This window comes from Papaver somniferum, chromosome 1 (genome assembly GCF_003573695.1).
Source record: "Papaver somniferum cultivar HN1 chromosome 1, ASM357369v1, whole genome shotgun sequence".
Classification (NCBI taxonomy): Eukaryota; Viridiplantae; Streptophyta; class Magnoliopsida; order Ranunculales; family Papaveraceae; genus Papaver; species Papaver somniferum.
Genome location: NC_039358.1, coordinates 226,516,232 through 226,529,273, shown reverse-complemented (window position 1 = coordinate 226,529,273; position 13,042 = coordinate 226,516,232). Strand labels below are relative to the sequence as shown.

At 35.3% G+C, this 13,042-nt stretch overlaps 2 protein-coding genes across 2 annotated transcripts; one reads left to right on the top strand and one right to left on the bottom strand.

Annotated features, from left to right (window-relative positions):
• Positions 1–2,229: 2,229 nt before the first annotated feature.
• LOC113337796 (cytochrome P450 89A2-like) lies at positions 2,230–4,024 on the bottom strand. The gene has a single exon (XM_026583383.1). The coding sequence runs from the start codon at positions 3,964–3,966 to the stop codon at positions 2,380–2,382; it is 1,587 nt and encodes a 528-aa protein (XP_026439168.1). The 5' UTR covers positions 3,967–4,024; the 3' UTR covers positions 2,230–2,379.
• Positions 4,025–6,167: 2,143 nt separating this feature from the next.
• On the top strand, positions 6,168–8,383 carry LOC113337787 (protein DJ-1 homolog D-like). The gene is made up of 5 exons (XM_026583376.1): positions 6,168–6,330; positions 6,474–6,590; positions 6,792–7,235; positions 7,349–7,714; positions 7,902–8,383. Exons 1-5 carry the CDS (start codon positions 6,265–6,267, stop codon positions 8,088–8,090), a joined length of 1,182 nt encoding a protein of 393 aa, XP_026439161.1. The 5' UTR covers positions 6,168–6,264; the 3' UTR covers positions 8,091–8,383.
• Positions 8,384–13,042: the final 4,659 nt, after the last annotated feature.

Sequence of the window (13,042 nt, the reverse complement as noted above, 5' to 3'; positions counted from 1 at the left end):
GAGGTATATGTAGTCAACAAAAGTAAATGGAGGAGTAAATACAAGATAAGGAACCAACTGTAATTAGGTGGTGGTGTGTACGGTGAGAAGAAAAATAAATGGTAAGACTTTTATCTAAACACTATTCTACTATCTAACTGTATGATTCAACAGATAAATGGTGCGCACAAGGTCCGTTTGCTTAAACTTTTCCAAGGTTGTACGAGATATCGATTGCAAGCATTGTTCCCTGCTCCAACTCTACGTTCCTGATGACTCTGGATGCCATTGGAACTTCGACATCTCCCGCAGACGTTTATACGATGCTGAGAATGGTGAATTTCCTGCTTTGACTCCAACTCTTAGCAATGTGGTCTTTTCGCCCGATGAAGACGACGAGCTTGTTTGGTTTGGTAAGTCCTTAGGAGCTTTCTCGATTAAGTCTGCCCATCATCTAGATACCTTATCTACCAGCAATCCTTATTTTCCTCGAAATAAAATATGGTCTAATGCTTGGCCTCAAAAAATTGGATTTTTCCTTTGACAACTTGTTCTTGATAGTCTTCCTACCATTGACAATCTGCAGTGCAGAAACTGCGCTTTGTCTGTCAATGGAGGCTCGTCAGCGACGAACTTATGTTCTCCATGCAATAATATGTTGGAATATGGTACTCATCTCTTATGGAATTATCGGTTCACTTGTTAAGTTTGGGCTTACTTTTTTGCTCAAGCAAATGTGCAGTTTCCTACTTTTTCATCTCTGTTAAATTTGTTTAAGAACTGGTCGACTGTGGACACTCAAAATGATGGGAAGGAGATATGGAAGAGGATCCCCTTCCAGCGTTTGTTGGAACGTTCGGATCGAGGGAAATGCCCGCACATTTGATGGCAAGAAGCACACTGTGGCTATCATTTCTGATTCTAAAATCAGCGCTTTTCATTGGGCTACCAAGAATTTAACCTCTACAAATCTTTTGCATCATGATATAATTTCTAACTAGAGAGGTTTGTTTTTTGACCCTCCCTAATCTTCTTTGGGTTTTGGGTTTTTTTGTTGTGTTTCCTCTTTCCCTTGCTTGGTGGCTTCTGCTTTGCAGAGTTTGTAAATTGCCTTATTCTCAATATATTTCTATTTCTATTTACCGAGCAAAAAAACAAGAAACAAATAGAGAAGATATGTAATGAGGGCAGAGATTCTAAATGGATAACGAAGGCCGAGATTCCAGTAAGGAAGATAGCTAGGAGTACTTCTTTATTTTTTCATTATTTTATTTTATTTTATTTTTTAATAAAAGCTAGGGAGCCTAGGAGTAATCATACTACTTTTTTTTTCTTTTTTTGCTGAGAAACACACCATATATTAAGCAAAGAAAGAGTTACAAATTACATTTAGGTTCACATTCCTAATAAAGGAGTTCAAAAAAGGAGGAATAGTGACCCAAAAACCCTTAAGACTAACCTTCCTAGCATGACGAGCAAGCCAATCAGCTAAGGGATTATTTGCACGCTTTATATACAAGAGTTTAACCGATGAAGAACTGAAAATAAAACTCCGACAAGCTCATTGCACGCTTTATATACTACTTTTTTTTCTACATGGGCCGATTTAATTTTGCAATACTGGACGAATTACGCCAAGCTCATTGCACTTACATATACCTCAAACTAACAATGGCATCATCAATATACTTAGTACTAGTTAGAGCTTCTCCAATGGTGAATGTGGATGTTTCATACGTGGCATCATTTTTAAGACATCCTCTAGGTATACAATCCTAAATATTAGGAAAAAATAAATTTTATCTCCAACCCCTTAGATTGTTTCATCTTTCTTTACTTATTTATAGGCATATAATTGGTTAAAATTATGTCTATTATTGTTTTCATTGATTTTTATTAACAAAAGTGTGACTAGGATGAGAAGACATCTTCTAAGTGAATGTCTAAAACTAGAGGTTCACCTAGAGGATGTCTAAAACTAGAGGTTCACCTAGAGGATGTCTAACTTTTTTTTTGCCACATCATCCCCATATCCATGGGTTAGAGATGATCTTTTATGAATATGGTTGTGTATCCTACGTGGATTAAGACTTTTTCCTTCACATACTTTCCAGTGGAGAAGCTCTTAAGGAAGCTCATAAAAATGTAACATCCTTGCAGGAATCATTAAGATCGGATGTATTCTACTACCGTATAAATATAGAAGCCTCCCTTTCATGTGCATTAATTTTGATGATGACCATCCAGATATGTCATACTTAATTTTGACAGAAAGAACTGCAACTAAAATTCAGATACGACATGACCAAATTTACCTTCAAAAACTAAATGAAAGAACTTGAACAAGTACAGCTCGAACGATTTAAACAAGAACTCTAAAATAAAAAAAAAATTATTTGACTAATCTTCTTGTTTCCTTGGAGAAACATGAGCCCACAATGGATTCTTCATGACAATAGTAAATTCTTGTTTCTCTGACAAATCAATCTCATCTCCAACCTTAGCAGTCCACTTGAATTCCTTGATAAAATTAGCAACAAAATACTCAAGATGAAGCATTGCCAAACCATAAGCAGGACACATTCTTCTACCGGCTCCAAATGGTATCATCTTAACCTCTTTATTTCCAGTAACATCTGCTAATTCTTCATTTACACTACCATCTTCTTCATTCAAAAATCTCTCAGGTTTAAACATCATCGGATCTTCCCATACTTTTGGATCTCTTCCAATTTCTGCTATCATGACATTCACTGTAGCTTCTTTAGGTATTACATATCCATCTAACACTACATCTTGAGTAACTGCATGAGCTAGAAGAAAATGACCTGGTGGATGTCTTCTTAGTCCCTCCAGAACTACAGATCTCAGATATGGCAGTTTCTTTAAATCTTCTTCTTGTATCTCACCATCATTAGAATCTTCTGATCTTGATTGCTCAATTTTTTTGATTTCATGAAATAATTTTGATTGAATCTCTTGATATTTCACTAAATTAGCCATAACCCATTGTAAAGTTGTTGATGTAGTATCAGTACCTCCATTTAAAAACTCAGAACACAAACTAACAATTTCATTTTCACTCAACTTTCTTTTTCCACCTTCTTCATCAGGTAATTCAAGATTCAATAATGAATCAACATAACATAACCCTAAAGATTTCTCATCATGATTTTCTTCACTAGATTTCATCATCTTCTTCATTTGTTCTTCTTGTCTTGATCTGATTAATGGAATTAGTACCTTTTCTTGATCACTTCTCAACTTATAAAACTCTTCCCATTTTTTCTTGAAAACTATTTTACTCAATCTTGGAAAAAAATTTAGAATCTGAAATCTACTAAACCGCAATATTAAATTTCTCTGAACAGATTCAATTTCTCTAATTTTTTTCTCATCAAGTTTTTCACCAAAACACATAAAAACAAGTAAACAAAACATACCGAATTGAAAATGATGAACAACAAGAACAGGGGTTTCCCCTGACTTCGATTCTTTGATTATTCTTTCCTTGATTATATTCAAAACCCATATTCGGGCCGGTGAAAATGATTTGATCTTCGATGGATGTAGAATCTGAAGAGTGAGATTTCTCCGGAGTAATCTCCATAGAGGACCATAAGAAGCTCCATTAATATTATGTTGATTACTTGTAATAATTTTGGATATTGCTGTTGCCGGTGGACGATCGGCAAACACTGATCCTTTTTGAACTAATGCTTGATGAGCTAAACTTGAAGTTGTAATGAAGATTGATTTACGATGACCAATTGATAAGGTTATTATTGGTCCATACTTTGTTTTGAGATTTCTAAGAGATGGTTCTAAATCTGCAGATGATTTTTTAAGCCATTGGAAACTTGTTAGGATTGGGATTGAAACAGGACCAGGTGGGCATTTTTTAGGGGTTTGAAGAAGATTGAACAGAGCTTTTAGTGTTGCACACAAGGAAAGTGTGATTATGATTATCAACCAAATTGATTCCATTGATCATGAAGTGGAAATCGTGAGTGGGGAGTATGTGAGATGGTTATAGTCACAAGTATACCAGTTTTGATTTAGTCTACTAGATTCCTTTTGAGTTCTCGAGATTTTGCTAAACCCGAAAACTGATGATGGATTCACAGCCGTTCATCTTAATCCATCTATCATCATTTACGTCGATCTTCAACCGTTTATTTCTGACCAAAACTCAAGAAATATTTTTCACCGCTTAATCAGGGGCCCCAATAATAATTGGGGCCTTCCACTGCTGGACAAAAAAAAAGTTATTAAAACTTAATTTTAATTTTTGTTTATCCAATTTATTTTTTAATAGCTAAACTGTCCTAATAAGGGTCGTCAATTAATTGATACCACCATTGACGACTCAAACCTGTAACAGGTTGTGAAAAATCGTCAATGATAAATCCTGACGATTTTTTTAGGTTATGAAAAATCGTCGTGATAATATGATAAATCCTGACTACTAGAATAAGGATCGTCACCTAAAGTTTTTTGCACCTAAACGGTCCTTAAATTTCAAATAACGACTCTACCATAATTGGTAACGACCCTCAAATTAGAAATGACGACCCATTTATTTTAAAACCAACTCAAAACACAATAGTTAAGCTTCAAATGACCGGTAGTCAACCGACTCAACCATCAAAATCTACACAATCTAAGCACGTGTCAGATTGTTCAAAATGAACAGCCATCTCAACATTTTGCAAACAAAATCGATCAGTTTCATTCAGACTAGTTAAATGGGATCCTCCCTTTTAATTGCTCTGGCAATTCCTTATTTGCTTGTTCTTTCAACTTATTAATAAGCCACGAACATTGGGTGGGAGAGAGTGCTCGATTAGGAGGACGAACAGCAATGGTGGAGCCAAACATGTTTTTTAGAATAGTTAACTTTTAAAAAGGGGCAAGTTCACGACCCTTTTAGTAGAGTGCGAGTAAGTTGACGACTCTTTCCATTTTTGTGACAGAGAGGCTATTTGTCTTTTACATATCGTTAACTTTTAAAAAGGGATCGTTTGTAAAGGATCGTCATATGTTTCTATATTACGCCAACGACTCTAATCTAAAGTAAATAAAAAAAAACAGAGTTTGGGTCGTTATCTTCCTCCTCATATACCCTAACGATTTTTATAGACTCTACATGCATATAAAATCGTTTGGTTTCATGATTTCGGGTTGACGATCCTTTAACTGTGGCAGTTTTTTTTCTTTGTGTCGTTAATGGAAGAAAAAATAGTTGAGAGAGAGGGAGAAGGGAGGAGACTCGGATTTTTTTTGTTAAAATATGGAAATGAAATGGATGCTCGGGATTAAGGGTGAATATAATTTTAAGTTTTATTATTAATGAAGGGCAAAACAGTATTTTCACTGCAATTTGGAACCTCCTTGAAACAAATGGAGTATGTATAAATTTGATGAGGCCCCAATTATTTTTCAGGCCCCCAATTTAGCGGTGATATTTTTTTCAGAACTCAATATTTGAATTGAGGGAACAAAACCGTATTGGCTCAATCTGTGGTGTGGGTGTCAAAACAGAGTGAACGGTGCATGGAAAGACAAAGATGAGGAATATAGAGCATGTGGGTTGGGACGATTTGTTTTGTTTTTTTTTAAAACCTTGTTATTTTTATTGAACAGTATGGAGCAAACAGCAAACTATATATGAATATCCCGAAAGAAAGTTTACAGACTAATTTCAGTGTGCTTCTGAACAATAAAGGTCGATATGCCTCAAAAAAAATAAATGAAGATTGGTTAATTTAATTATTATATAGCCTACTAGCTAATCTTCAACGTCAATAGTAATCTTCTTTAAATATAGACTGGTTTGTAGCCTAATCTTCAACGTACAAAGATTGTTTGATATTCTGATAGTTGCGGGTACTGTCAATAGAAACATGATTTTTTTTATTTTTTTTTAATAGTACCAGGCTTCGTTCTCCATGTTTATTCAATCATTCACATGGGACGGCCATTAAGAAAACTAGATTACTTATCTTTCAATGTAGTACGTAGATTCTGAAACATGATCTTCTTTTGTGATTCTGATCAGTGGGTTGGTGGGATCTCAAAGTTCTTTAATAAAATTTTCACCTCGGCAAAATTTTGCTTTCTTAATTTAATTTTGAAATCCATTAAAATTATTTTTCTACTTATTTATAGAGCTTTCAATACTATCAAGGACGAGTAGTTCAAAACATACAGTTCCTCATCTTCAATTCACTTGCACACATATAATTCATTCATCTTCTCTCTATATCTCTCTGTCGATATACAATGGCGGTTTCTGCAACTCAAAAAACTATTCTAATCATATGTGGTGATCGCATGGAGGAATTTGAGGTACCGCCATCTTTGAATTGAAGCGATCATGCGTATTTACTTTTTTGCACCATATGATTTTGCAGTGCACGTGCACATTTCTGTTTGATAAATTACGTATAACCTGTCCGCTGATTATCTTGGAATTCGATTGCATTTCGTAGGCGAATGTACCATTTCAAGCACTACAGGCCTATGGATTCACAGTTCATGCAGTTTGCCCTGGAAAGAAAGCTGGTGATTTTGTGTATACATCTATTTTTCAGTCTTCCGCCTATCAGGTATGTAAACCTTTTAATTAGTCTTTTCTAGAAAAGTAGCAGTTGATTGAGAGATCAAGCTATAAACCGAAATATAATGAGATAGTGAATGGAATAGATATTACGGCACGTCGGCACCAATTTTCTTGCTTCTTTTTCCATCTAGCAACAAAATGAACAAAGGCCTAATCTGTATATGCATGCCTACGTGGTTTGTTGCAGGCAGCTTCTGAAACTGATGGTCATAAGTTCAAACTGAATGCTACATTTGATGATGTTGATGCAACCAACTACGATGGGCTGCTTATCCCGGGAGGAAGGGCTCCAGAATATCTTGCAAGGAATGAATCTGTTGTGGACTTGGTCAAAAAATATGCAGAAACAGGGAATCCAATTGCATCTATTTGTCATGGATCATTGATCTTGGCAGCTGCAGACTTGGTGAGAGATCGAACGTTAACGGCTTTTCCATGTTTAGAAGCTGTACTAGTTGCAGCAGGTGCTACCTGGGTCGCACCACAGAGTATGGCCGATTATTATGTTGACCATAATCTTGTATCTGGAGTCACGTATGAAGCTCATCCTAAGTTTATCTCATTATTCTTGGGTACCTTAGGTTGCAAAGTACACGGTGCAGATAATAAGCGGATTTTATTCATCTGCGGGGTAAGTAGATCAATTAAAGTTCAATTAATACCTGAACTCTGCCACATTCTAGCATGAGTCCGGTCAGAGTAAGTTAAACATTTTGTAATCATTTTAAAGTTTTTCGTTTCCAGGATTTCACCGAGCAATTGGAATTAATGGTGCCATTTCAATCTTTTCAAGCTCTTGGATGTCATGTTGATGCAGTTTGCCCTAATAAGAAAGCAGATGAAACTTGCATAACAATTATTCATGAGTATGATTCAGGGGATCAAACATATAGTGCCAGGCCGGGTTATAATTTCCCTCTCACAGAAACCTTTGAAGGTTTAGATCCTTCGAGCTACGATGCACTCATTGTTCCCGGTGGCCAAGCTCCAGAGTATTTATCATTGAACGAAGATGTACTTAGTTTAGTAAAAACATTCATTGATGCAGAAAAGCCAGTTGGCTCCATGGGTCATGGACAAATGATTCTATCTTTTACAGATGCTCTGCAGGTACACACATATACAGCGTTGAAACTTTTATAGTTCGACCATACATACGGTGCAGGCGTACGCTTGCAGCAATATTTGTTAAAGAATTTAGGATCCCCTTGAAACAGACATAAACGATGCCCAATACAAACTAAAGCTCCACTTTGTCAACGGGTGAAAGAATTACATTGTTTTATGCGTGTTGCAGGGGAAAAGGTGTACCGCCCACCCATGGCTGAAGTTGAATGTGGAATTGGCAGGGGGCTCATGGACTGAGCCTAATCCAATGGATCTCTGCGTTACGGATGATAAATTGGTGAGTGGAGCGGCTTGGCCTGGAAACTCAAACTTCATTTCTCAATTGATGGAAGTTCTTGGAATTCGAGTGTCATTCTGATTCACGAGATGCCTTTCTGTTAGCATTTACAAGAATAAGCTTATTAAGTTCTACCTCTCCTTTCCTGAAATACCTTGAAGAGGTCCTGCTCTAGCTGGTTTGTGCTGTTCGTTTTGCATTTCGCTTTTTTTTTTGCGTTTGTTTCTCGTTTTTTCTCGTTTTTGTTGTATGATGTTTGGTTTGTTTTTTCTTTTTGGTCCTTCCCTTGCCGGAAAGCTGTGTAATTTGTATTTTCATGTGCAGTTTGCTTTTTCCCCCTCTTTAGTTTTGATAAAGAATCGTATTATTGGGGCTGTGTGGGGCTGACTTTTTGGGGGCTAAAATGCTATTAGTAGCCAAAGAATAGATAGGGGGACTAAAAGTATATAAAAAAGTCAAAAATATCCTTACCTAAATTTCACTATCATTAAAAGGAAAAAAAAAATTCTTAATCTGTAATCTTCTCCTTCTCCTCTAATTTACAAATCATGATGATCATGATTTCATCATAGTTTCATCATGATGAACGTCATTAAAAAAGACAACTAAATCTATTATCTTATCCCCATCCATCTCTTCTTATTCATAAATTGTGATAAAGATGATGATCATAGTTTCATCATGATGAGAACGATGATCATAAAGAAAACCCAAAACTATTATCTTTTCTTTCTCCTTCCCATTCATAGATCATAATAAAGATGATGATCATCATAAAAAAAAAAAAATTAAGAAAACTCACCATTTATTTTTGCTTTTAGATGGTTAAAAAATATCATTATATGATTTATGAGTTAAAAAAAAAGAAACTTATGAAAGTGTTTACGGCTGGGAGTTCTTAGATTCCCAGCCGAAAGTATATGTTTCGGCTTGGTTTTCCAACCGAAATTAGTTTTCAGATTTTTTTTTTGTTTCCAGAACCAGTTACAGTTGGGAAAACCCAAAGTGACCAAACTTGTGGTACAAAAACCCCGTTCAAATGTTGGGATCCATTAAAACTCCATCTAAACAAAATTGATACAAAACCCCATATTTCAAAATTGGTTTCATAAAATTTTATGATGAAACCAAAATTGGTTTCATCAAATTCTTTGGGTTTTTGTGTTACTTTTGTTTTGAGGAGTTTTTTATGGATGGATAATGACACCTTTGGGGTTATAACTCGTGGACCGTTTTTTTATATTAGGAATATAAGAAACAGCTTCCGCAATATCTTATGATCAATAAATTGCCCTCGGGACAATCCCAATGGAACGACCAAATCCTTGATAATTTGTTCATTTCGAATCACTGAAAATACAAAACAGACAGGCAAACCTTTAAGTTTGAGGGTTAGTAAATGGAGAAGGAAAATTGACGATCGATGTATGTTTGGTTGCAAGACATAAGTATTTTGGCTCGATACATCCAAAGTTACCACATTTAAAAAATAAAAAATTATATATTGTCTTGGTTGGTTTTGCTTTCTTTAGTACTTGACAAAATCTAAAACACACTATGCGACTAAGTTTGTTCATTTTGGAGTGATTAATTTTCCACAGTGGAGAATCAGGTTTGTTCATCCACATGTAGTGGTAAAAAAAGAGATGGCAAATACCTCACGAGAGCAACTATTATTTTCCCTATAGTTTCCGTGTAATAGATCTAAGGTAAGACCAAGTATGTTACAATGTCCAGATATACTGTTGAGGATTATCTTAACTAAGTGAATATTGATTGCGTTATAAGAGATGTAGATGTGGTTCTAATAAGAAATATGAATGTAAGTAAGTTATGCAGATGTGATTAAGTAATATCCGATTAAGAAAGTAAATTTTCACACACTTAACACATCAAGTATAAGTGGTTCAGCTACTGCTTACTGATAGACACACTATTGTGTCTGATTTATCTCACTTCTATATAATGATGGTGCTTATTTTTGTATTTATTATGGTATTTTATGTGTATGCAAGTGTTTTTCGAAAAATAAAACTTTTTCGAAAAAAGTTACTAGAAAAGTGGTATTTGAACCTCCGGAGAAAATTACGAAAAGCACCCGAGAGGGTGCGAGCCCTAATTCTGATGAGATTCAATCACTAATTTTTGTAAGGACGACTTGTGAGAACATAACAGGGATGCCGTTCAATTTGGTTAAAATTGACTAGATAATCTGATTGGAGATAAAACAAACAAGTTATTTATGTGAGGAGGTTTTCATGAGATTTTCTATGGATTGCTTAAGCTCCCAAGAGTTTAACTCTGTATAAATTGTGTATGTAACGTGTGTGGAGTGTGCTGAGCTACAATAAATGTGTGGAGGAGATAAAGAAGGAAACAATCACGTTAATACGGCATGGTAATATTCACGAGTAAAAGAAATTATTTTGGATTGATAACTGCAGATTTTGGGACCTGTTGTGTATATAATGAGTCTTTGGGAGGTCAGATAGGATCATCGAGGGTTTGGAGAGCTATAAAGTGAAGGAGCAAAGAGAAAGATTAAGTTGAAGGAAAAACTTTTTTTGTTGTTGTTGAAGGGAAGAACACGAAGAACAAGACCTGTGAAAGACAATTAAGGAAACTATCGTTTCTTAATACTGACTTCGACAGAATATTATAATCTTGATACAAAATTTCAATTAAGTTTTATTTATTAAGTTTTAAAATTTAGTTTAAAATCAAAAATCTTTATGAGTCAATGAATCGAACACTTTCTTATCATCACTTCTACGACGCAACACTTACATCCACTGGGATATTGAGTTGACGCTCTTATTACTATTTGGTGGAAGATAATGAAAAATACTTAAAGGAAAATACAAGAATGTTGGATATAATTAGTGTTATGTCTCTTTCTCTTTCTATACCTGGCATGATTGTTTACGGCACTTTATTTATAGACTATTTGGGAGTGCTTTTCTGCACTCAAGCTCCTCCACAAGTCCCCCTTTTTATAGACTATTTAGGGGTGCTATTCCGCACTCTAGCTTCTTCACAAGTCCCACTTGCAAGATGATTTAAGGGTTGTCGTGCTTTTTGAATGCATGAGCCTCCACATGCCTTTTTTTAGGTGAACTGGATTTAATGTTGGCTGGATCACCACGCGCCTGACAAGTTTGACATAAGACATGTCTCAACTATACCAGCTACTTCATCCTTGATCGTCCTCGTATTCTTTCTCGTGATATTGCATTTAATGCTGGCTGGATGACCAAACCACGCACCTCACAAGTCTAACAGAAAACACATCTCATCTATGCCATCTACTTCATCATTGCATGTCCACGTCTTTTCTCTCCCAATAAGATAAAGTGACACAGGGATTGTAAAGACCCGCAAGCTCGTCAACGCTATTTGACTGGTCTAGAGTTGATCAAGGGACGTATTAGCCGATAATAACTCGATTCGTTTAAAACGAACGTTAATTAATAGGAATTAATCTAACAACTGTTTAGATATGAAACTAGTATCGTTAGATTTATCTCGAAAATGCTGAATGGACTACTCGAACGTGTCATTTGGACAACAGACGAAGCAAATATCCCTTATTTTAGGCGAAGGGTAAAAGGGTCATTTCATATTAAAGTGTTAGCAAGACAACCGAATTTTTTTCTCAGGGCACCCTCTGCGGATAACTCGTAAGCAAATCGATAAGGTCGAGGATTTTCTATTTATCTTTCATTTTCTTTTCTTTTCTTTTATTTTCTTCTCTTCTCTAGCTCCCTCTTCTTCTGTTCTTCTCCTTTGGTGATTCTGAGAGTTAAGGCCATGAAATTAAACATGAACTTAGGGGCAACAGTAAGGGTTGATTGTTGGTGATGATGTTGAAGTTGGTTTAGCTTTGAATGAAGAAGAAACGATGGATTGAAGATAATCAGAGTTAGGATTTCTGCGTTTTGGAATTGGTTGAAGATTTATGAGAAGTTGAGGATGGAATTAATAATTAATTGAGGGGTTCTTATCGAATTGATGAAGTGAATCTAATCTGAAGGTGAATTGAAGAAATTCGGGTTTCTGAAATTTGTTAAAGTTATGATTGGTGATGATTAAGGAGAAGCTAAAGGATGGGTATTGAAGGTTATGATGTGTTCATGAAGGTTATAATATCAATTCGAAGATTTAACTCCAAGAAGACAGTATTTGAGAAACAGAAAGTTAGGATTTGGGAAGCGAATGAACTGAAATTTCATAAGAGGTTCTAAGAACAACTAGAGGATGAAGATGATGGTCTAGGGGATTGAATTAAAAGGGGTTGAGTTGATGACATGTTGCTAAATAGAATCAAGGTGAAGAGGCATTTGATTTCAGTTGTTATAAATTAGTTCCAGTTCATTATTGAGTTTATAAGTTTGTTAATGATCTTAGAATTCTGAAAGATGTTTGGCTATGTATGGAAGCTATGTAGATACTTAAAAAGGAATTAGTATAATTTGAGATGAGTACAGGGTTTGAGTTTTTTAGAACAAGTATTGAGTTGAACACGGAGAAGAGGTAAAGTGACGTTGTTATATGACTTTGAATGGAACTGTGATTGTGAATAATAAGATAATTATTTTGAGATTACTGAACTGAAGATATTGAATTGGTGATTTAGGGATTGAGATTGAGGCAGGTGGTATGTGATACAGTTGAGTGTTACTCAGCTAGTAGTGGTGATAAGCTTTTTGTATTGTTGTCGAAGTTTTTGAATTGAGTTTCTTGTGGCAATGGTGTTAATAGGTATAGGTTGGCTGAAGGCTGAGTTTGTGGTGAATTGCATAAGGTAATGGGTGTGCAGTGTTGTTTGAATTTGAGTTTAATTGAATTGAATGAAATATGAAATGTACGGAACTGTCAGTTGCAGGAAAGAGTTGAGTTATAGTGAAGTCATAATAGTTATGATTGATCTAGTGGAATGAGATGTTGTGTTATTGAAGTGTTAGAATAAGAGTTAAGTGAATTTGTTTGAGTTGATGAAGATGTTATTTTAGTGAAGTTGATATTGGGTAGGA

Bases quoted from the DNA above. Each gene is read 5' to 3' on its own strand.
- LOC113337796 (XM_026583383.1), bottom strand. From the start codon at position 3,966: ATGGAATCAATTTGGTTGATAATCATAATCACACTTTCCTTGTGTGCA.
- LOC113337787 (XM_026583376.1), top strand. From the start codon at position 6,265: ATGGCGGTTTCTGCAACTCAAAAAACTATTCTAATCATATGTGGTGAT. The intron at 7,236-7,348 runs GTAAGTAGATCA...TTTCGTTTCCAG, and splicing joins GGATTTTATTCATCTGCGGG to GATTTCACCGAGCAATTGGA. The intron at 7,715-7,901 runs GTACACACATAT...TGCGTGTTGCAG, and splicing joins CTTTTACAGATGCTCTGCAG to GGGAAAAGGTGTACCGCCCA.